This window comes from Dermacentor silvarum, chromosome 11, assembly GCF_013339745.2.
Source record: "Dermacentor silvarum isolate Dsil-2018 chromosome 11, BIME_Dsil_1.4, whole genome shotgun sequence".
In the NCBI taxonomy this organism is placed as follows: domain Eukaryota; kingdom Metazoa; phylum Arthropoda; class Arachnida; order Ixodida; family Ixodidae; genus Dermacentor; species Dermacentor silvarum.
The window spans coordinates 47,241,327-47,266,105 of record NC_051164.1 but is presented as its reverse complement, the minus strand read 5'-3'; the positions used below and the strand labels follow the sequence as shown (position 1 = coordinate 47,266,105).

The 24,779-nt window shown below is 42.4% G+C and overlaps 1 protein-coding gene across 1 annotated transcript in view; it reads right to left on the bottom strand.

Annotated features, from left to right (window-relative positions):
* The window catches only part of LOC119432395 (uncharacterized), a 215,156-nt gene that overhangs the window by 41,939 nt on the left and 148,438 nt on the right, over window positions 1-24,779 (bottom strand). Inside the window, exons 3-10 of the mRNA XM_049658295.1 lie at window positions 21,165-21,218; window positions 12,745-12,783; window positions 12,282-12,320; window positions 6,676-6,714; window positions 6,404-6,442; window positions 5,877-5,924; window positions 5,545-5,595; window positions 3,950-3,988 (exon numbers count right to left, since the gene is read on the bottom strand). Of these exons, the coding sequence (XP_049514252.1) occupies window positions 3,950-3,952 (3 nt within the window). The 5' untranslated portion in view covers window positions 3,953-3,988; window positions 5,545-5,595; window positions 5,877-5,924; ... (3 more) ...; window positions 12,745-12,783; window positions 21,165-21,218. The remainder of the gene's footprint in view (window positions 1-3,949; window positions 3,989-5,544; window positions 5,596-5,876; window positions 5,925-6,403; window positions 6,443-6,675; window positions 6,715-12,281; window positions 12,321-12,744; window positions 12,784-21,164; window positions 21,219-24,779) is intronic.

Below are 24,779 nucleotides of genomic sequence, written 5' to 3'. Positions count from 1 at the left end.
TTTTTAACGAGGCATATTAGGTCCTGCATCTTTGTCATGACTTAGCTCGACGAAACATTTTGGTCGAAACGCGTACAACCATTTGCATGAAAACATAAAATTATATTTATATGCGTCATATGCATGAGAAAACATTTTTTCGATCTGGGCTAACGTGAGTATGCATTATTTAACCATCACTATTTTTTCTCACGTCGCGAAGCAGGTAGACCGCTTGACACGTGAAAGAAAACAACTAAATAAGAACAACATATGACGCACAATTTGTCGGTCATCTTATGATTACCTGAAATATGTGGAACATTCATCCAAAGGTTTCAGAAACGCTATCTAATGTACAGTTCCTCGCGTCGGCTTCGATGCGTTTTCTCTAGTTGGTATAACAAGGGATTCCTAAAGTAGTGGTATCTATAGGGGGCTTTCTGTAATAATGGTGTTTCCCTCATCTAAATCTTTTCCGTGTGGTGTGTTTTCTGTGGCAGAGGAAACAGAAAGCAGCAGAAAATACTTAACTAGCGAAAATTTTGTGGCTGTAATTGGATTAGGCCAAGCCTATCGCCACGAAAAGGAACCTGACTGTAAAACAGCGTCTTGAACTGCTGGTTACCTAAACCACAAAAAAATTTATTAACAATGTGAAAGATTATATAGAAAACGCGCATACCGCCGCCAGTAATGAATTTTGAATTGTATGTAACAATGTTGTTGTTTTTTCTGACCGGCTCATTGGCAACAAGGCATCTGCATAGGCTTTGTAACGTCGATTGTGGTTCCTGGTGTTATTTTCTTCAATGATTTGTTTCACAACAACCCAACATAATTCAGCCACTACCTTTTACCTACACACTATCAGAAACTATATTTCTAGAAATAATTTAAAAGTTAATGTTGTTAATAAGAGAAAACGTAAGTGAAATTGATTCAAATCTTTCGAGCGAGTTGGTGTATTCCGCAAGACTAGTAATGGGACTGGCATTTGGCATGCCTTCTGAAAGGCACTCTCGAACCGCATATCCACTTCAGCATTTATTGCTCGATAACCTGTCGAAATATGCACATAGGTGGAAAAAGCTCATCACTCCAAATGTCGCAAAGCATAGACTTCTTGAAACATTCTGCAAATGCCAAGAGAAACAAATTATACAGCTGAAGTGTGAAACAAATTTTAATTTATAGGGTTGTCTTAGGTGATCTTGCCAGAGATCCCAGAAAAGGGCTTCAGTCCTACTGCTACTCACATAAGCGTTTCAAACGCGTAATTAGGTATTTCTATTTGCTGCTAGATTTCAGCGGTTACGCATGAGCACGCAAAATGATATGTTTGAGCACTTACCGATGAGTGTTCAGTGCTTCCCGTTCCAGGCTGCAGAGCGATAACCAAGAATAATGTAATCTTACACAAGGCGAAGTTTCTTCTCAGCCATTTCTACGTGTAAGTGCGTTCTAAATAGTACTCTTTCAGAGTCTTATTAAAGCCGCACCATTCTACAGGTTCACTTAAACTTTAAAAGAAATATTGAGGTTAAGTAAAACCTACAGTATTATGTGAGATTTTTTTTTTGTTCTCTGCCTGCAATTGGCGAACAGTCACAGTGGGCGTGCTCCTATACCTGTGGAACCATGTGCCCTAAACCATCGCTATAACTCAGTTGTCTGCACGTGAATTTGGCTCTCTTATTGGCAGTAATATGTGGCAAAAAGAACATTATAAAAGATTCATGGCAACGCGGGATGTGTGTTCCAACCGTGCGGAAGCTCGTAAAACCTATATTCAAACAAATTGATAGCGAAAGTGGCAAAAGGTCAGTGGCGAAATTTCGCTGACACCCGTGAACAGCTGGCTTGTCTGTCCATCTATCATCATCTCATATGGTTAGACCTAAGGAGCTGCCGCAACGTGGTCGCTTGTACCTTTGCAGTGACCTTTGCCGAGACAAGTTTGTCCGATGACACGCCTCGTGTGTGCCGTACAACGCGATGACCCCGACCGCCCACAGTCACTTCCACACTTGGAGAAATGTGATGTGTTCTCAAGTCCGGTAGGTCCAAATATTCATCCACTCGCGTGGGAATGCGAAGGGCTTGTGAGATTCGGATAGCTATACCGGCCTAAGGAATTCATGTCATTTGATATCAGGGTTTGACCACAATAATAACGCCAAAAATACACTTAACTCAGTAAAGTGCTATGTGTATAGGAAGATTGCCGCACTGAGCTTCCTGCATATTACCCATTCCACTAAGCTGGCCTACAGCCAATATATGAGTTTGGGGTTCTTTCTGTTCTACACGGGATAGACCCGAGCAGATTATCCGCTTTCCGCTTAGTGATAAGCGGAGTTCGGGTGCTAGTGTACTTATAATAATACGCCCTAACATACATACGCTGCTCTGGGGGCCCCAAAAAAGTTTTATAAAGCGACATTTAGAAAATACCAATGTTGCTTATTAATGCTTTCCTTTATTACTAGCCGCTAAGTCAGTTTCATATTTGCAGTTTGGGTATTTTGAGAAGGTGGTGCTAATTGCGACAGGCTTCACAGTCTTCCAGCAAGCTGCTGAACTGTTACAAATAAATCTCACGTATAATAAGAATACCAAATCTAACGCAAATAAAAACATGCGAGTGCTCAAGACACATGCATTGACAACAAACCATGTGCATAATCATGTAGAAAATTTTAAATTTCGTTAAAACTTACCGTTACGGGTATCGATGCTCCTGGGGTTTCTGTTTCCGGCTAATCAAGAAGCAATAGAGGAACTTCTAGAGTGTCATGTTTATAAATTTTTTTGGTTATTTTCAGACGCAAGAAAGATAACTGCATGGCTGAAAAAAGCAGTCTTTTTTGTCTCACATTCGGGATTGTCGTTGCACCTTGCGCAAACACTTAGCAAATAGCTACTCGCATACTTGTGCCAAGATTTCACGAGTGCATGAACAGACTAGTGAAGTTGTGATCACTAAAATGCTTCACCCATCTCCTAAATGGGTGGGAGAAATATATTCTGGCAGAAGTGCTCAGGAGTGGCAGCGCGGCCTTGTGTGCCGAGGCATTTGTTCTATTCCGTTCATTAGAAACACCATGTTCATTTTGCGATTTTATGGTCAGCCGTCTTTTCAAGTCAACAATGGTCAGCTATAAAGTCAGTTCGGTGTTCACACTGAAATTCTGCTTCGAAAGATTTCCTCAAAGTAATTCTGTATCGAGCGTTCGTGCGCGTATTAGCATCATCTACTTCCCTGTCAATAAAACGTTTTCATCATCATCACCATCTCTAGTCTAGCGAGAAGGAACGAGAACGATTAGCAGACGTAGATTTACGTAACCACTCCAGTAACCAATACATTCCATGATTCTATATCAATTACTACATTGATAACAAAGATATTCACGGGAACATTGAGAAAAAGTTAGAACAGTGGTCCAATGACTCAGGCTAGAGCCAAGGGCTCAATGAACCTCCTATGTTTGTTTTGGGAATGCGTGCTTTTGCTGGCAGCAGTTACGTGCGTACTCTTCTTCACCCCCAACGGGTGAAAGAGAGGAACTCCTGCGAAGGCGCTTCCCCTCGTCTTTTTGCTGTACCAAGAAGCACCCAACCGAATCTTTCACATTTCAATTTCACCCACCTTAACTTGCGTTAACAGCCTTTTACCCGCTCTCACTCTAGATAGAGAACACAACTGTATTAACACAATCTAGGTGGGTATAGCTGCGGCCCTCACGAATACAGTTTATGTAGTATTTAGGTACTAATTAAGCTACTAATTTCCGCACTAATAACGCGTTCACTCACGTTGCATTGAATAGCACGTCGACCACAATGAGAACTGACCTAGGTGTTTCTGCTTTTCGTGCCTGACACTGTATGGATAAGTTTTGTTATGCCAACTCATTCAAATCCGCACCCAGTTACGCTGAGGTGTAATCAGTCGAAAACTTACCATGCTAATGCTTGAACCTTCGCTGCTCGTGGGTCCAGACTTGAAAAAAATATTTAAAGATTTTCTCAAATAATGTTTCATGCAATCCGAGTACGTGGAATCGATACGAAATATTTACACGTGCAGCATAGCTGTAAAATGTAAAAATGCGCTCAACATTTATTTTATATTTCCTTTGGTATCTTCGTGATAAACTACTTAACGCAAATACAGCGTATTGAACCCTGATAATATGTAACTTCATCAACGGCATGTTTTACATAGCAAAACAATTTTCACCTGACGGATACTCAAGAACTTTGAAATGACCAAATACCCAAGGACCACTCGCATTTAATTTCAGTATTAGCAACATATAATATAATTTATATGGTACTTGTAGCAAAGAAAATATCTTTCTTAGTAGGCTCTTAGATTAGTAGGCCTAGTAGACTTTTGTAGGTCTAATCTCTTAGCTTTTTTGAGAAAATCGTGATAGCCTACGTTGCTTCAAAGGGCTACTAAGCATGATCAGCAATGTAGGCAGGACAATCTGATAGGATCTTAAGGTGCATGGAATGGCTGATAAAGATGGCAAAGCGCCATTCCCAAAGGTGGGACTTATTTAAACGAGAAATAAGTGGAACAAGCAACAGAAATAACAAACACATTCAGTGTAAAGGTTCTAGCATCCTCCTATTGGCCCTTCAGCGCTCTTTTAAATTCGTAAGCATTTCAAGTCCTAATCCAACCAGGAAACACGTCCGTCACGTAAGACGAATTCCTACAAGGAAAATAATGTATCAAACAAAATAAATTCCAAAGAAAAAACGTTGAAGGTGGTAAGTTTCGAACGTACGACTCCACGGATCCAGTCCAATAAAGTTCACAACGACCCATAAGGGTCAATAAGTGTTTATACTAGTCAAATGAAGTTTGATGAGCTTCATCGCGACACCGGGTTGCGTGGAGATGTGCAAGTGGCACAATGCTTACGCATACTTATACAACTCCAGTGGTGGTCCTGCGTGATTGTTTTTTTTCTTTTTTTGCATTCATCGTAAACACGTTATGGCCGTGCAAATATGTAACAGCAACCTGACTTAATTTACGGCGCGTGCATAATCTAAAATATCCTGTGCCGCCGCACTAAGATTGCTGTTAGATATTTTATTGGCATATTACTACTTAGGGCATCTACCTTATATAAAGCAGGATATTCGGCTCACTCTTCTAAAATTTGTAATTGCTAAAATTTTGTGGGACGTGAAAATTCATGTTTATTTCAAATTGTGAACATAGTTTTGTCCGACGCTGGCTGAAGAGAAAAGGGGAGGGAGAGATTAGAAGAAGAGAAAGTCCGCTGTGGTTATCGTTGGCGTGTTAACAGTTTCCTGCTCCGTATCACTGACATTGACTCAGTCCGGATCACAGACGGTCACTCAATCCTGTAGTTTTTAAATCTCGCAGCAGTGCTTTTGTGGACTTTTGTAGCGGCGATATGCGAGACCATGGCCCCGAGATCTTGTTCAAGGGGAACCGTTTTCTAGCCAATTTATTTGGAGCTTTGCAGAGGTCATGCCTTCGTTCTCAGAAAATATTTATGTATGACTTACCGGGCCAGGTCTTGTATGCTCTGAGGTACTAGCTGTTCCAGGTGTTACAGGCTGAAAGTATAATTTAACAAAATTAACCTAAATTCATTTACGGCGTGCCTATATTGCTACATTTCCTTTTCCACCGCAGCACAAACAGTTTAGTTACCCACTCTAAGATTGTTTTTTTAGATATTTTACTTGCATATTACTAAAAGTATCTACCTAATGTAGAGAAAAATATTCCGTTTACTTTTGTAAAGTTTGTTGTTGCTAAATTTTTCTGGGACGTGACAATTCACATTTATTGCAAATGCTGAATATAATTTTGTAAATATTTAAGTATGACTTACCGGGCCAGGTCTTGTACGCTCTGTAGTAGCTGTTCCAGGTGTTTCAGGCTGACAGGGTAAATTAACAAAATTGCAGTCGTTCATCTTATTCAAGTGGTGGAAGTGGCATTATGACCTAAGACATGTGTCTATTTTAGATTAGAATAATTACCTAATGTGAAGCCGTTACGGAAACGTTTCCTAATGTTTTCTTTACCAAGTCATATTAGGTCCTGGATCTTTTCTCGTGACCTTGCTGGACAACACATTTGTTTCGTATAGAACCATTTGCATAAATTACATAAAATCATTTTTATTTTAGTAATGTGCAGAAGTAAACATTTTTTTTTTCAATCCAGGCTAACGTCAGCATGCATTACTTCAAAGATTACCATTTCTTTTCTCACTTCGTGAAGCAGGTATACTGCATACCACGTGCAAAAAAGGATCTAAATAAGGACAACATATGATTAATTTGGAGAGCGCATAAAGTGCGCCACTTGCACATGCAAGCAAATAAATGAAGAGCCGATGGGTTTGACACTTACTGTGCTTCCTGGTGGCACTTTTGGAGTACTGCTTGTTACCTAAAGGTATCGGGCAGCGCATGTAAAAGCTTTAGTGGGATGCAAGTGATCTGTGAATACTAAAATGCTTATAGTGTCCCACATCTTCGACAAAGGTATTATGAGACTTTGCACTTGTCAATACGGCTCGCTGTGCTAAATAGCGCAATGTTCACTTATATTTGCTTGATATTTATGAATACTGAACTAGTTATGCTAGTAATAAAGGTAAGAACGTTGCATCTGGAACTCACCTTGCCAGGGGTCGTATGATGGGTGCTTTCCGTTGCGGGCTGCCGAAAAAATTTATCACAATGAGATTTTTAAGACAATGCCACAAGTCTGCAATTAGCACGAGGAGCAACGTAAATTTTTATTGTGTCAGCAATATTTCCAGTGTAATGGACCAGAGACATGAAACTGATGGCCGTATTATGGTAATTTCCCTATCCGAATTATTATTTCACCGTTCCGTCTTTTGTCACCTGAATGAGTTAGTGTGTTTCATACTCCACAGGTGTTTCTGCAACTCTCGTGTTATTGTTTTGCCCAAGTTATCGCCGTAATCCCTCGTTCAGTCTTAACATTTACAATGAATTGGATATTGCAATCGTGTACTTTTTTTCACGGGATGCTTCCCGGCTATCATATTTGAGTTTCTCTTAAGAAGCGTGGCTATCTCTCTTTACGTACATGATTCTAGCAAGATGTGTAGTAATATAGTATATGTACAGTACAATATTATTCATTCATACAATACTCTACGATATTATTAGTTGAATACTGCATTATATTCTTTATATTATGCAATCAACAACATCCTGAGAGTAGGCCAAGCCCATAAATAGCGGTAGCGCTCACTGGCAATGCTTATTTAGGTTTTCACTAATGACTATGATAATGTCAGCACGCGCATAAGTACCACATCTGAATTGATAAAAACACGTGTGGGACAACCACACAACAACAACAAAAAAGAACGCAGCCACAGACATCCGAAACGCTATTTCGTGTGCACAATTTCTTATTCTGAGCACAGTGCACCGGCACATCGCTTTATCTCGTTGTCGGTAAGAAATGTTCGAACCACAGTTTTTTATCTTACTTCCCCTTCCAACGCTATAGCAATATGTATATTTCCATTCACTTGACAACTGCAAAAAAGCTCTAAAACCAAACCTTGTTTTAGTGAACACGTGTGTACTAAACTGGAACGAAAAATCTTAGGAGTAACGTTAAGAGACAGGAAGAGAACGGTGTGGATCAGAGAACAAACGGGGATAGCCGATATTCTAGTTGACATTAAGCGGAAGAAATGGAGCTGGGCAGGCCATTTAATGCGCAGGATGGATAACCGGTGGACCATTAGGGTTACAGAATGGATACCAAGAGAAGGGAAGCGCAGTCGAGGTCGGCAGAAAACCAGATGGGATGATGAAGTTAGGAAATTTGCAGGCGCAAGTTGGAATACGCTAGCGCAAGACAGGGGTAATCGGAGATCGCAGGGAGAGGCCTGCGTCCTGCAGTGGACATAAAATATATAGGCTGATGATGATGATGATGATGATGTGTACTTAACTTGAATGGATGATGAACTTTTGCAGAAATTAAACAAGATTCACATGCATTTTGCACTTCTCCTAACAAATGCACGTGAACGCGTTACCAATGTACCGAACACTTTTGTGACAGATCAGTCACTCTGGAACACGGTGTAAGAAATATACTTCAGGTGTTGACACTACAGCCAACGGCGCCACTAGATCTTGTTCGGCGCAATGGCCTAGGTTACGGCTTGGCCCCATCGATGATGATGATGATTTAATGGCATTCCCTTTGAAACGGTGCGGTGACAAATAGTCACATTGCCTGCTTGATTTAATAAGGTATACTAACATGTTCTTTATCTATCATTTGTGTATACCTCTCATTAATCTGATTTCTTTTAACGCGGTAGCGTTAAGAAAGCGGGGCCCGCTGCAAAGCGGGGCCCGCTTCGCAGAAAATCCAGCGTCGGCAACAAGCGTCGGCGTGCGATGTCAGCGGGTGGCGTAGAAAATCATCCCCAACCACGCCGGCCCTCCGTATATATTTAGGCACATGTATATACCACGCCTTCTTATATGACGTGTGGTATATGCGGGTTATATTTCTACACCATTCTATCATTAATGTTACTCATACCTTGTCTTGCATTCTTGGCAAAACTATTCCTCGGAATTTTGAGACTGACAATCCACAAACAAATGTCATCAAACGAAACACCCACAGCGCATGTCTTTTATGTCAGTTCTTGTGAGACTGAAATATTAAAAGTACGAAGCAAAAACAAAACCTGAAAATTATGCATTTTTTGGCGCTGCTGTACAATATCTCCGGGATCGCCCAACGCAAGAGGCCACGTTTCAAAACCGGAAAGCTCGCCTTCGTGCTTCGTGCTCCGCCAGTGTTTCCCGGTAACCATTACAGTTGCTTAACCTGCAGTTGTCGGGAAGCGTGAGAAGCAGTCAGGCATGTTTGAATGTTATTGCGTTCCACTATTAAAAGCGAAGCTTAAGCGTCCTCCAATTTTTTTCCCCAAATCTACCTTCTACCGCTACCTATAATTTTAAGAGATCAGGTGGTATCAATCTATTCACTGCTTTTTTGCACCAGTACTCTAATCGTCTCTTGCTTATCTCTACGGCTGAGCGCTTGATGTTTCCTTCCACTGTAAACCCAAGCGCTTCTGGATGTTGTACGTTACCTACGGTTCTGGCTGGGTGAATCCCTTCGCATTCCATTAGGATGTGCTGAGTAGTCTCCGGATCTTTACTGCAGCATACACATGCCTCATCTAGCTGCGAATATTTGCTCCGGTATGTCTTGGTCCTTAGGCAACCGGCTCGAGCCTCAAATAGCAAGGTACTTGGGTTTGTGTTATCCTACAGATTGTCCCTTCTAATTTCTTTCTTCTCATACTTATTAATCTCTATGGTCCTTTTTGTTTCCATTCTTTGCATCCAATTCGCTGTCTCTATTTCTCTCGCTTTCTTTCTGATGACTCCTGGTCGTCTGTTTACAGTTTCGATTATCCTGTACTTGTTTGCCAACTTCCTTCACCTCTTCCGCCGTTCCGTGTCCACGCTTTTCAGGTACAGATACTAAGTATCTAAGTAAGAATTGCACAAGTCTTGTGCACTTCAGCCGCCCATTTATTTTCATCCATGTTCCTGAGTCTTCTTTCAAAACTAATTTTGCTCTGTGCTTCTCTGACTTCAAAAGAACCCATGTCACCCTGCACTGCCTCTTTGTGGTATTACCACGGGCTCCCAAAGCCAACCGGCCTACCGATCTTTGGTTAACTTAACCCCGACAAGATATCCGATTTTAGGCATAGAATGCCATTTGCTAATGTTAGCACTGGCACCATTACTCCTTTCCAGATTCCATGCACCACCTCATCGGCTCCTGAGCCGCACCGCCCCCCTCGCAGCGGCGGCCGGCGCATGTACTACACCGAACACGGTCTGTGCGCGCTCCCCACCGCGGCAGGCAGCGAGCATCAACACCTGAAGCATATTTCTTACACCGTGCTCTAGACGTATGAGACAAGATTCTCCGCAGCGCACTGGAGGTTTGTGGAAATTTTTGTGTCTAATCACCCTTGAACGCCGCTCTTAGTTCAAGCCAGCGTAACGGCTCAACAGTGTGGTCCACTAGGAGGTGCTGTCGTCACTCTTCGCAAAGTCATCTTGGACCTGTCCCTCTAACTTAGTTGGCAATTTCTCCACCTGCTGCTTCTCAATCTCGGCAGTACGTGCCTCTGCGCTTTGTATCACGCCGACGAAGGTCATAATAAAAGTGTCTAGTGAAGCACAACAAGCTTTAAATTCGCATTCGTGCCAAGTAGATTTCGCTACCTTGCAGGGGAGGTTCAGAAACAACAGATCTATATCTTATTGGTGGCAACGTACCTACTGCACGGCGCATTTTTCGGCAATTAAAGAAAGCCCGAGAAGCATAAAGTACGGACACGTATAGCTGACTTCATGTACTATGGTATCGCAGCGTCCTCAACCGTGTTGCGAGTGCGCGCGAACCATGGCGAATTTAGAGGTTGCCCTTCCAAGCATCGGCCTTACAGTGCGAGAGCTGCTGCCACGCGGGAAGAACCCGCCACCGTCTCTAATAAGCGATAACCAGGCCACCGGCCCACCACACGCGTCGTTCGCTCGGAACACGGTTGAAAGCGCTGTAATACGATAGCGTGGGTTAAAAAAATGAACCGCACAGGATCAGCATTGCCGTAAAAAACTAGATCGGTTGTTTCGGAACGCAGTGTACACAAACGCAGGAATTTGGTCCCGTTGGTATACCGTGGTAAAATATTTTGAATAGCGCAAGTACCTGGGAAGAAAAAGCGCTCTGTCTTTCGTAGTTTCTCTTTTCTTGTCCTTGCGCTGTTCAGAATATTTTACCCGCATGCAACCAAACGCTACGCACTAGGCTAAAAGATAATTTTAAAAATTTACTGATAATTATTTTTTGTTAACAACCTCATTAGACTGAATGCAAGAAATACTGTGAGGAGCGGGATATGACGGCAAACAATACCTCGCTGATGTCGCCCAGCTGAGGTTTACCGCTTTTTAAATTCGTTGAATGGAATTACGTGAAACGCACAGTATAATTATACTTAGGTATATATGTTACTAAGCTTTAAAGGACAGAATAGCTGTTCTAGAACTCACTTTAATAGGCCTCGTATGCTCAGTGCTTGCTGTTTCGCGCTATCAAAATAGAAGTTAATAAGTACATATATTTTTTTCAGTGTAGCGCAATAACGCTTCACATACGACACAAGAGATATCATCAACTTAGGTGCAAGCGCAATGATGTCCAATAATTACGTTGCTTCATGCAGTTTCTATTTCTGCAATTTGCGGTCATTGTGCGACTTAAATATCAGTGTCGTAAGTCTCCGTCGAAAAATTATCCATAAAGGTACATTTGCGTGTGTAAACTCAAACCCGACTATTCAAGACTTTGAAATTCAGTATGTGCTATGCGCTCCTGAATCTTGACAAAATCGAGAATACGCGCGAGAAATGAAAACTGATATTTGAGCAAATAACAAAATTAAAATTATTTCGGTATAGCTAATCGCTCTGTATACTTGTTGCAATTTTCAAATTGAAACTAGTTTTGAACGAAAGAAACTGAAAATGCCGGCCAAAAAAGAAAGGTTAGAACTTAGCGAAATCTGCGCTCGAAGTTTTTAACTCATCTTTTGGGTTGATGTTTTCATTGTTTCTTTCGTTCAGCGTGCTTCACGAGATGCCGTCAAACTATTGATTTAATGGAGAAAGTGAATACATAAAGCTAGTCGATTTCATAATTATTTTTGATGGCGGCACGAACTTTCAAACAGCTGTTCCCAAACTTGTACACACACATGCGCAACACACTTGTACCAAATACGCTGGAGACTTTCCTTTAAACCCCTAAATTTGCGCACGTTGAAGATGACGCGCCGATGCCATACGCACCTACATTACGTTCGGTGGAAGTAATAATATTGCCTGTAGGTGTATGCCGTACATGGCAACGATCAGCCCGAAAAACAGGAAATGGAGGAATGGGGAACAGCGGTCATTCATCTGACGGCGTCTTTTATAGGTGGCGCTAGGTTACGATTCACCCACAATGTTTTCCAGGTCTCGATAGGTGTCAACATACATAATTCCAAGTAAATATTGCGCGCTACTCGGGAATTGAAACAGATGCTTGAGTTGTCAGAAGGACGAAAGTCAAAAAGTCACGAGTGTGCAGAAAGAATAAACATTAGGACGTTTGGAGACACCGGTGGGGCACTTACCGTGCTTCCTGATGGCGCTCCAGGGGTGCTCTTTGTAACCTAAAAATGAGAGGTTATATATGCATGTAGCAACTAGCCGAATAAAACTGCACTATCTGATTGGAAAGCAACACAAAATGTTTAATTAACTTGCATAAAGAAATATCTGATAAATAAAAAGCAACCTCTGTGGCTCTGCCGGCAAAATGCGTAGGTTGTCTGCATTGTTTTATTCCTCAGCAGGAACAACAGTAGGCTGTCGCACAGAGTTTACGGAATAGTGATAATCAAAAGTAGTGAGTAAAAAAATTAGACAAACATCTGTATATGAAAGTTTACGCGACAGACCACCCCCCCCCCCTGCAATAAGCTATCGCTATAGTGCCGGAATCAATGTCTAATATTTACGTTGCTATTATATACAATGACGTTAATTAACTATAAACGTAAAGAGCGATTACAACTCAAAGTACATGGAACTCACCACGGCTGGTTTCGTGCCCTCGCTGGATTCCGTACTAAGCTAATAAAAAATAAAAGGAAATATATAAGTCGTTGTTGTCCTGTACAACAAGGCATACAAGCTTAACTTACAAGCATACAAGGACAGAGCTCTGGTCAAAGTTATATATATATATATATATATATATATATATATATATATATTATAAGTGAGCACCTGGAAGCTGGGAAAGCTTTATAATGGGCAGCCCAAAAATTAACGACGGAGGCAAAAAATTTTTTGCAGTTATATTGGAACATTGCCTTGGTTCTTGATTTGTCTATGTTAAAACATCTGTTCGCTGAAAACTGCACCAACAGAAAAACTAATTTTATTTTATAATGGCGTTAAAGGGATTTAAAGGGATACGGACACGAAATTAGAAAATTTTACGAAAATGCTGAAAATGCATCCTCAGTGTGTGATTACACTGAAAAGAACTAGTCATTTAGCTCCTTTTGAGCCGATGGCTTTATTTTTGGCGTTTTTGTGAGCGCGCGTCTCGCCTCCCGACCCGCGGAAGTTGGAAGGCGTGACGTCACGACACCCTCGTCGGAGAGCCAGCCGGCAGGCCGCGGTCATTCGAAGCGCGTCGACGCCTGCCATCGCGAGCATGGATTCGAGTTCTGGTGCCTCTACCAGCGATAAATACACATCTGACGACGAGGACCATTCCAACTTCGCAAGAAATATCACCGCTTACGGTTACGAGCCTCCCGCGTCAAGTGACGAAGAGCAGGTGGCCGTGGAAGTGCCGGTCAGGTTTTCGCGAACCGTAGCGCGAAGATCTCGCTCTGCACCAGACACTTGTGCAAGCGTTATTTGTCATTTCCCATGTAAACTTGCTTTTTCAAGAGTGCGCGCAGGCGAGGCAGCTGCGGGGTACTTCAGCACTGCGTGGATGACTGAATAGTAGTTTATGCCGTCGGCGCGAGCAACTGCTGTGAGGTGTCAGTACCTCCGAGACTCTCACGTCCACTTCGCCAGCCGACCGACAGATGGCAGCACCTGCCTGGCGTTCTGCCCAGTTTCTTCCGCTTTTAGCCTGTGGAGAAGCAGAGCTGTGTGTGTGTCTCATCTCGTGAGTCGCGCTCGCTAGCCTTGTATTGTTTTACAATGCTTTGGCAACATTTTGAAAAAAAATTACTGCCTTCGTGCCCAGCTTCGGACATCTCGCCCCAGCCTCGCCCTCACACTGCTCAAGAAGGCTGCAAGTGAACGAAAACACTACCGACATCGTTTCGCCTCCTCTTTTCCAACGCGCCGCTGATCGTTTCTGCCTTTCATTTTCGTGAGAAGACCGATGGCACAGCGTCAGGCTTTAAGCACTGCCTTTTGAGCGGCATGCCGAGGCTTTTCACCACAGCCGGGCTGGTCACATAATCATCGTCGACGAAGTGGTCCCCGCAAATGAAGTCATTTTTTAGAGGTCTCCAGGCTGTGCGTGATGGCTGACAGGCAGGTATCCAAAGTTTACGCACCTTCTCGTCTCTCGTAAACGTGTCCAACGGCGTGTCACGACCGACGATGCAGTTATAACAGCCATGTCTGGGCATTTCCTTCCGCCTCGACGAACGCGTCCATACCGAGTGACGACCGCGGGAAGGCGCATGTAAGACGCACCGTGCACCTGCGTGGAGCGCCGATGTGGAGCGCCGACGGGGGTAATGTTTCGGATGGACCACGTGCGAAGATCGCCGAAAGGGGTTAAACAAATGCTGCAAGGGACCGACACCCCTGGAAAAACTGCGACGGCTATGGCCCACCTTGGCCGCACGCGCGAGTGGGTGTTATGACGTCAAAATTTCAGCTTCTGCCGGCGGCCGCTTGGAGGCAAGGTGCAACAGAAAATCGCAAAAAAAAAGATGTTTCTCGTTCTTTTTTTCAAAGCAGCTTGTTGTATTCGTCATTTTCAACAGTTCAACTTTTGTTCCGACGCAAAAAACCACCCGCCAACTTTTGTGTCCGTATCCCTTTAATGTTCACATGCTTGCAGAAGGACAAAATTTCCCGAAGCTAATTTGTGCTCTTTTGTTGAATCACTTATTCTGTTGCACCACTTCAACTACCGACCGCTTTTTGTTGTCGCCACAAATTGTGACTAAATGCGTGATAACGCGGAGTTAATCTTATCTATATCTCCCAGTAATATGTTCGGGCCAAACAGTGGTGTGTGACAACGTTCTGCTTGACCTTGCAAATGTTTCCAATGTTGGTGAGGATCTTAAAAATGCAGCCACATTTCCTATATTCGATTATAGTCATACGAGTTAAGGCGTCGTTAAACTTAGTGACGAGTAAATGCTGACAAAATAAATTACCCTCAAATAATCAAAAAACGGCAAGAACGTTAAGGATAAATTCACAACTGTACTTAGGTCTTCTTTTCTTTTAGTGTAAACATTTATTTTTCAAAAATAGCAGTTGCACGAACAGGCATCTATGCTCTGCGAATGTTTCCTTGCCATTATCATTGAACACAGCAATGTCTTCGTGGCTGGTCTGGTCTAAGGAAAAGTTTTTATAAGTAGGTGTGATGCTGTTTTGCGTTCTGTGTATTCTCAACGTATGTAGATGGAAACATCTCAAGCTCGCTTCTGCAGCAGTATACCCATGACCTGCTATTCTTCAAGGTACTCCATGAGACTGCGAAGCCAAGTTCCGCGTAACAAACTCTCCGCGTTTCCTTTTAAAAGGTTTGTCCTTTGTTTATGCCACTTAGGCACCAGTATGTTAAGCGAGCGAATTCCGTCCACAAATGTGCAACATCGGTTCTACTTGCCTCACGTAATAGCTCAATCTAAGGGCTATGAACTGCGTATTACTACTGCTCGCAAGCCCGTAGAAGGAGCAACGGTGACGAAGGTGTAAATTAGTATTTTATGCTCGCACGCTAAAGTAGTCAGGAAAATGTTGCAGCCATGAAATTGGATTAAGCTTTCGAAGTCCTTTCCTATGTTTCTTTCAGACAATTCTCATAATTTTATTCTTTTCCTATGCTTACAGACCATTCCGTCACTTAAGGTGACGTAATAACATAAGTTAGAGTAAAATAACGACATAATCTATAATTTCGAGCAAACTAAGGCACTTTGTATATTGGAACAACTTTAGATCCGACCCAATGAAGCAAGCTCACAATAAGGTGGACATGAAGCCCTCGCTTCGTCTTCACGTTGCTCCATGAATAGGCAGTGCCTCGGTTCTACCTTATGATTGTAAACTTCATTGTAGTCACTAGGACAGCTTATTGAAAAGCGGTGGTACATCGACCCAATCTTAAAACGAATATTTCGCTTCCATCGAATGGGTACTTGCAAAGTAACATTTACTTGTCCTTAAGGCTTGATCGCGCTACCGTTTTCAAACTTGATACTGCAAGCAGAAATTATGCACGCGTCTATCACACGCTAAAGTAGCCACATTTGGTTACACCGCCTGTTAATTACTACTTTTGCCACGAAAAAAAAACAAGACAATCAGCAAACACAAGAACCATTGTTATATTTGTGACTCCACAGAACAGGCTGGACATTACGAGGTTACGGTGTGTGCTAAATATTGTAGTACGCGCTGTCGAAGGTGATCTGCCTTGTGAAGGCGCTGGCTGCTGGTATTCTTGTTGAAGAAACACACTAATGTCGGCACTTCTTCTTTTGTCTAATATTTTTGTCGTCTCTTTTTCACGCACTACTTCATTGCATGTGTTGAAAATGGACGTCGTGAGCTGTGGTTTTTGCGTATCACTTTCACAATCAAGAACAGCTTAGGCTGTAATAAGGTTACAAATTTTGTTGCAGAACTTGACTGCAGGATCGCCAGCCGTTGCCTGTTATTACGCATACACGTTATATTGCGTTGTCTTCATTGCATAACCTCACCCACTGCCTTGAGGCACCCTCAATAGCGTTCCGCTGAAACCTTTCAGCATAAAAGGTTGCCGTTCAACGTGATTTGTACGCTCTCCTCTTTAGCAGTGCACATGAGCACCTGAACTGTTCTATTTACGGTCACAACCAGTATTTTCGGCTTATATAAGTTTTACAACTGCCAATAAATTTTGGCACGATAGTTTCAACTGTCGATAGTTTCAACTGTCGATAGTTTCAACTGCCGTATTTGTCGGTTGGATTCTATGTCCTACCAGACAGACATCGCGTCAGCAACAGTTTCACAGTGTTTTCAGTCAATTGTAGAAGAGCTCCTGAGTGTGCTGCTTACCCGGCCTCCTAAAGCAGTTGCAGGTAGACGTGCCTGAAGGCATGGATCAAGTTATCGCGCACTCATGTGCATATGAAAAATAACTCGTGGGTATACTTGTAGTGCTTACCAGCGTGCTTGAATAATCGCCAGCTGCCAGTGTTGTTCGTGGTTTCTGGGTGGAGTGGAGACGAAGTGCTGAAAGTGGCTGCATTTTGTGATTGACCTTGCGCGTGTCAGAACTTTTGCATATACATTGTGTAATCTATAGGATCTCGGCATGTAGAAATTAAACATAAAAGCTAGCAATTTACCAAGCAAATTTCATCAAGTGCACCAAGCATTACCATGAACGGCGTTGTCATGCACTCTTTTGTACGGTGGGTCATATTTGCCAATAAGACGACCGTATTGTGAAGGCCGCTCAATATTCATGTTAAACGAAAGCACCACACGCTAAGCTCCTAGTCCCGTTAGTGTGCGCTCTTTTTGTTACAAATGTCCATGTATCAACTAGTCCAAGGGCAAGCTATCTCGAAGCGCAATCGTTTTCATAAAAACTTTAATTTATGTGGAACGTATGAAAAATAAGCGCGAACATTGAAGGCTTACTGACCGCGTACGCGCATCGTCACTCCTGGGTGATTTGTACCTAAACCCAGATAACATATGGTATACGTGAATTTGAGTTTTTAACAGATGGAAGGACTACCATGTTAACATTTTATACACTTTGACACTTAAGCTGCCTTGGACCACTTCTAACACTTACTGCGCAGCAGTTTATTGATGAAATTACCAGCAAATCTTCCTCCTTTACCACATAAATAGTTTTATGGTACATACGCTGTTTCTACAACCACCCCTACCATTCCTACCCTCTCACTGGCTCTAAGACGGTTCTAGTATAGTTGTCTTGGATACCATATATTGGAGAGTTGCGGTTGGGGGAGGGGTGTATATACTGATTCGACCAGTCAGCGTTTTAACCACGGGTCACTTCACGACTTTTTGCCCGGTTATCCTTTATCCCTGTTTCGTAATCTTCGTCTCTACGTTTGCACTCGCTGTATCCTGACGACGCAAGTCGGGATCTACTCTTTTGAGTGCACTGCGAAGTCCTGCTATGCTTATTGTTCTGTACCGCGGGTAACTCGCTGTATACCGCAGCACGTCGACGCTGAGCGACGTTGTCGTTGGACATAACTGCTTCGCGCTCGTGATGTCAAACGTTGCTTGTTAGAAGGCCCAGAATTTGTGGGAGAGAGCGAGACCTTCCTTTATGGGTCGAAACGGGGCTGGCTGCATGCGTTACCGTGAAAGACATACACAATCCTTCCACTGGATATTCAGCAGAGAAGGTGTTCCTCCTCCTCCTGCATTTTTCTATAGGCACCAACGTATTCAGCGAAATGTAACATTGAGCAAGTAATCCTAAATGTCGGCGATCGTCTGATGCATTATTTGATATTTCAATTGGGTACGAGGGGAACTTGGCGAAGTGCTAGCATTGTGCCTGTGATACGTCCTTAACCTATATTAACAGCGTTGTATAAAGACTGCTAACGCTCTGTTTAACTCTGTGAAATGTTTTGCTGTGCTTCAGAGGAGACGCTCAAGCGGTTCAAGCGTTTGCTAGGCTGGACACGCTCGTGAACACGCTCGCATCATTCTCTTCTTCCACGAGAAGAAGCCGTATACTCATCGCAGAGGGTATAAAAAGTATTGGCCATTTTCATAACCGTGGGCTCCGCCTTTGAGAACACCTATGCCACCGAAGACAAACCAAGATGGCGAGCATACTCAGCAAATTGTTGAGAATGGGCTTATACCGCGCTTCTGTAATGCATTATGTGGAATTTCCACGGTGTGCAACCTCTCAGCATTTTACACAGGCGCGAAACTTTCTCATCAATGCGTAGAATTCGAAAACATTGTTTCTGAGGACAAACGTCTGCATTCCAGTGCGGGGCCACAAACGTATTTGTGAAAATTTATTCATCGGCTTTAAATAATATTTCTAACTTAAGAACCTGCAATAGTTCGAGTGTGACCATGAAACCCTCTTTTATAGCAACACGTAACGATGAGTTGCAAAGGTTCGTTTTGGTTAATGCCGAAAACAGACAGAGCAGGAATGATAGAGAGATTCACTAGTATGTGAATGCACAGGCTGTGTCAGTTATCCGACAATAATTATATAGTTGCCTACTACAGTTGGTATCAATCATATGAACTATCGAATACTGACAAGATTGATTTCCTGTTAGCGAGTTCTCCGCCCTTATGTGCTTTAGTACGCTTAGTGGATAGTGCTTCAGGCAAAAGCAGAGGTCCGTACAAAAGATACGCCGGATTATCACTGTAGAGTTTTCCGAATTGTCGTTGTTGACTGTCGTGGCGGATATAACTGCTCAATAAACTCCATAGATTGGTGCGCCCCTTGGTAGCATTAAGTATGCAACTAGCATGAGGGTCTACACGACACTTTCCAATTGTACCATTTTCGCCTCCCACTGATGGGCGGCGAAATAATCATCCTTAATAAACACCAATGCCCATTATCACCGGCCTATTTTATGTTCGTAGCAGGCCAATGGCCCTTTCTATGGTATTTGGATTGCCCCTGTTTTAGGTAACTGGACCAACTGGACTTCATCTCTTGCTCAGATTTCCGTTATATCATACGACACCACCTAACGTTCCTGCAGGCCTTGACGGCTTTTTTCTACCTTGACACCCATTCTTTATACCTAATTGAAAAACGGTCCTCTTTTTTGCGCATAACATGAGCTAAGCTACACCTCTTCTAAGCTTAGCACATGAGCTAAGCTACACCTCTTCTAAGCTAAGCACATGAGCCAAGCTACACCGCTCGATACGCTGATGTTAGCTTGTTCTTATGGTAAAACTCCCAGTTCGAGCCCGAGTGGGTTAGTATTGTAGAATGTGCTGTTTATTATCCGTTTAATGATTATCGCTCAGCAGTCTCTCCTGATTCGCAACTGCCCGTCATATTTGCATCAATTCACTTTCATTCCTGTTGAGAGTTCCTTTACTAGCTTAATCTGGGGTATCTGGCATCGTGCATAACTTCGAATAGCTGACTAATAATCACGAACTTTTGTTGTCTTACCTGGGCTTTTGAACATTGCTTTAGTCTCATGCATATTAATATTAAAACCCGCTCTTAGGCTTCCTCGGTTTACGTGATCGCTCATCTCGTATGACTAATGTTCAGTCAGGACAAAAGGTTCCCAGCAAGTCAGCGATCTGATGCGAGTTAGCAGGGATCGAGCAAGGAGCGTCTCTAAAACAAATGTTTCTAGCAAACAGAACTGTCTTTGTCAGGGTTCCAACTACTTCTGTTGTTACTGTCGTAGCACACAGACACGTTCCGTTGTCGAAACGTTAGGTATAAGCCGTGTTTTACCCATTAACTGCTGCGCAGTAAAATTCAACGTTGCATGGCGCATGAAAGTCATCATGTTTTATCCTGTCATTTATGTATTCTTTTTTTTTCTCAATGCAGAACTCCGCGATCTCACGTGAACCTCAGATATTGGAGTGGTCTTTCGGGCTTTAACCTGGCATGTTTGAATCTAAGCCTATAAAATATTTTGAGCGTTGTGTTCGGGTCAGTCGTGATGATGTATTGCTGCATAATGGCAGCGAACGAAGGGTTTTTTGTTTTGTTTGCGTGTTGCTTACCACTTGTCGTGCATTGGAGGAATTTCCTACGGCAGGCCCGTTTTTGTGCTGTGAAGTCTGAGAAAAAAATGTTTGAGTGGTGCAAGTGACAAAGAAGCACGTGTTTCATGTAACGAGGTTTGCTTTCAATTGTAAAAGTATGCATAGGGTAGAATGTTAGGTATCTGCATTACAGTTTTGCTCGATAGGTTGCAATGTTTTTTAGAGTTGATACCACGTTCTTTTACACGGAGTGTTAGGCCATTTCTTCTCCGCACTCCCATGACGTCATTTATAATAAAAATGACTGTTATACTACTTGAAAAAAATATCAAATATTCCACATAGCTTCCCTGACGTTTACGAGCAAGAGGATCAAAATGCTGTTTCATTGGCCTTCATTTCTTCTGGCTTGGTTTACCCTCGGAGGCTTCATGCGAAATCTCTACGTGATCCGCAGAGCTCGAATATCAGCGTTAAATGCGCAAATTATCCAAGGGCCAATGGCTTACCGAATGTGAGGATGAGCCAGGTGATGCTGGCCTTGTCCCTCTGCTTGATTTTGTCTGAAATGTAGAAAAAGAGTAATCATAATTTGTCATCCGTGTTGCGTTTGATCTAACGTTAAAGACAGCGTGGTAAATCAGAACTTTTTAGTGATTACTGGAACTCATTCGATAAAGTTTAGGTACAGACGAAGAGAGGAACCTGTGTTTTATTTTTTCAAACTATAACTGCACTGCAATCGTGCAAATATTTTTCTTAGACAACAGAAAGCTGCGGTAAGCGCTTAAATTTCTGCGCTTACCAGCTTGTAAGTAATCATTGCCCTTCAAAAGTGAAAATAAACAGAATTGCGTTCAAGTGTTAACAATGTGACCATAGCATGTACTTAAAACCATACGTTTTCTTGTACACTTTAAATGGAATGCACCAAGGTTAATTATCTATAAATAGTTAGATACCCCGTTAAGAGCATTGAGCGAGACAGGCATCACGAAGCAAAAACAGAAAAAATGAAACAACCATCAATTGTATTAGAACTAGTACAGAACAAATGATATAAATTATGACAGCCAGCGACTACAGGTACAACTACCGAAGAAAGCAGGGAAGTAAAGCACAAAAGATCAGCGACCTGTACAGTTTTAATTATCGCCAAACAAAGCACAAAGTAAATGTGATAGCTAATAAACATACTGAAGCACGAAACATTTTGAAGCATTTCCGGAATAAACGAGCATTTTTCGCGTACGTCGCATGCATGTGGGGAAAAAAGGTGTGAGAATTGGAGATTAAGATGGAAAAGGACAGTTTTTTTACTGACGGAGCTTTTCTTTCTTCGGTGTTTGGATGGTGCTACGAGAAGGGCATTCTACAATCGAACAGCACATGGAGGCATTGCTCTGTTATAAACTTTTTCTCTCTATATCCTTAGTGCTATATACTCGCCAGTGCCCTTTTATTACTTTTCTCGCATAAAAGCCATCTTCTACAGCAATCGGAGCAGAGTAATTCATATGTATACACTCAGGTCGCTGGTACAGAGACGGTGCCAGCACTTTTCGAGTACTTGCGAAGATACTCATAACTGCGGCTGACGACTCGACGTTTGATATACGTCTAGAAGTGCAGATGCATGCCAGAGCTTCACATTTCCAACCTTTTGTTTTCAAGGTAAACAATTAAACTTGGCGCGCCCGCGCTATTAAAAACAACCAAATGCACTGCTTTTTAGTGTGTTTTATCTGCGATGCGCTTTGGCTACAACAGACAGTGTCCAACTAGCATTCATTATTCCATGAACCTAGCTGCCATAGCGCATCGGTATTTCGTTTTATTTGGGTAGCCTCAACTACAGCTTTCTGAGGAGTTAATGAGTGCACAGAATAACAATGCCTAAGAAAGGTAGTTTAGCAAGTTTAGAAGAGAGTTGCGTACAAAAATATCACGATCCGAAAAAAAAACAGATATGGGCAAATGCAAGAATCACCAAACAAGAGCAATTTAAAAAAAGTATGAAACTCTGGAAATAGGGAGAACAGTATATCGACAAAGGGGCCGCAAGAAAAAAATCATCAAGTATGGAACTTCCTTAGATTTAGCGACCAAACATTATAACTCAGTAAGCGATCTGCAAAAAGTTCGGCGAGACACTTAGGCCTGCTTACGTGTGGGGATGCGAAAGCATTATAGTCCCTTTCGTGAAACGTTTAGTCAGCGAGTTGGCTGTGACCTGGTGTGTGCAATCACGCACGCACTAGGCACACCTTTAGTCCGCCAGAAGCGCGGAGCCGCCGTGGCATCGGAGAAGCGTGCTCGATCGTCTCCCAACCCGCAGGCCTGGCATCGATTCCCACCCATACCGAAATGAACTAAATTTTCTTTGCAAAGCCATTAATTTACTTTGTTGGCAGGAACCTCTCTGAAAAATTTGATGGCAGCCCTAGCATTTCTGACGTGTTTTTACTCTTTGCGAAGTGGCCATTTTTGGTACCATCGCTCGGCCATGCCGTCGCCGCCGCCGGATTTTCGCGTAATGGGGCATATAATGCTTTCGCATTAAAATGCAGTAAAGCAAGTCCACCAAATACAGCTGGCCTATACAGATGAAAAGTGAGTCATTGGGAGACACAAAACCTGCATTGGTCGAAGCATAGTGGTGGTTTTGTTAAATGTCTAGCAGTTTTTTTTTACTTAGGTGTTAATTATAGCTCCGCTCAGAGCTCATAAGATGGGTTCGGATTTTTCAGGTTCGGCGTACTAATTTCACCACTCTAAATTTACGAGACATTCATATTCAACTATGCCCTAGGAGTAGTCCAAGTATCATTGCAGAGCCTAGGAAGCCACTGGAAAACTCGGGGTAATAACGAAAACGCTTTTTGCCCTAAAATGCTATAGAAGTTTGAGAACTTTAAGTAAAGCCTGTGGGAAAACCGCCCAAGTCAACACCCGGTAACATGAACGGTGACGCAAAAAAAGTGAAAACATTCTACTAACATAGAAGCTGTGTCCTCTGTATTAGGCAGAACGTTTATATGATAGCCGCAACAGGGACAAGTCGTCATCGCGCGTCCATTTGAATAAATCACTGGATACAAGGCCTTCTATATTTAGCGTCCGACCATGGGCTTTAAGAAAGTATGGGTCATCGGGACAAATCCGTGACACTTTGGCAAATGTTCGTGTACGTACATAAATGTGTGTAATGACAGGCCCGTCAGGCGAAGCAACACACTCGAAAAACAATATCAGATTGAAAAGCGTAATGCAAAAGATAATGCGCGTAAGGCAAGTAAAGCAACAAAATAAAACATACCCAAGAACGCTTTCAACATCAACAGTGCGAGAACAATAAGATATGAGCTGTTGAATCGACAGAAAGTCTGATAAGAAATTTTAAAAAGCCGTGAGACAAAACAATCTGCAGTAAGTTTATTATCTGAACATGAGAAAAGGGAGGTCGAAAGAACGAAAAACGAAAGGTTTGTATAAGGAGGAATAATCAATTCGAGCCCACATAAAGAAATGCTCAATGGTCATTCAAACCCAGTTGTCCTTAAGTAGTACAGCAGCACCGTTGCAAATATATATATTCGAAGGCAGGGTGTCGCCTGGTCGGGAAAGTGTGACAAGAAGGGGGTGACATATATATATATATATATATATATATATATATATATTCGAAGGCAGGGTGTCGCCGGGTCGGGGAAGTGTGACAAGAAGGGGTGTTGACGCAGAAGTGAAAGTAATTTCTTATTACAAATATAGCGAACCATAAAAAAGGGAACCGGGGGTCCCGATTTTTATTAGGGATTTCATAAAAACCAACAAACCATCCTGCATTTTTTGTGGTCTTCTTATGACTATATCTATTTCCTATCAGGTAAACGTGCACCTTTTATGTCTACAATATTTTATACACACCAGTACAACTTTATATCCTTTCAGAACAGTGCGAATGCACTGCGCACAACAAATTACGACACTCGGCTATTAAATAGCAAGTTCCTTAGTTGCTAAACTTTCATTCTTCGTCAATTACCATCACTGAACAAGCTTCATGTGTGTTTGAGCTCAGAAGGCATTGAAATTTATATTTTCCGGATTTTTTGTATGATAGT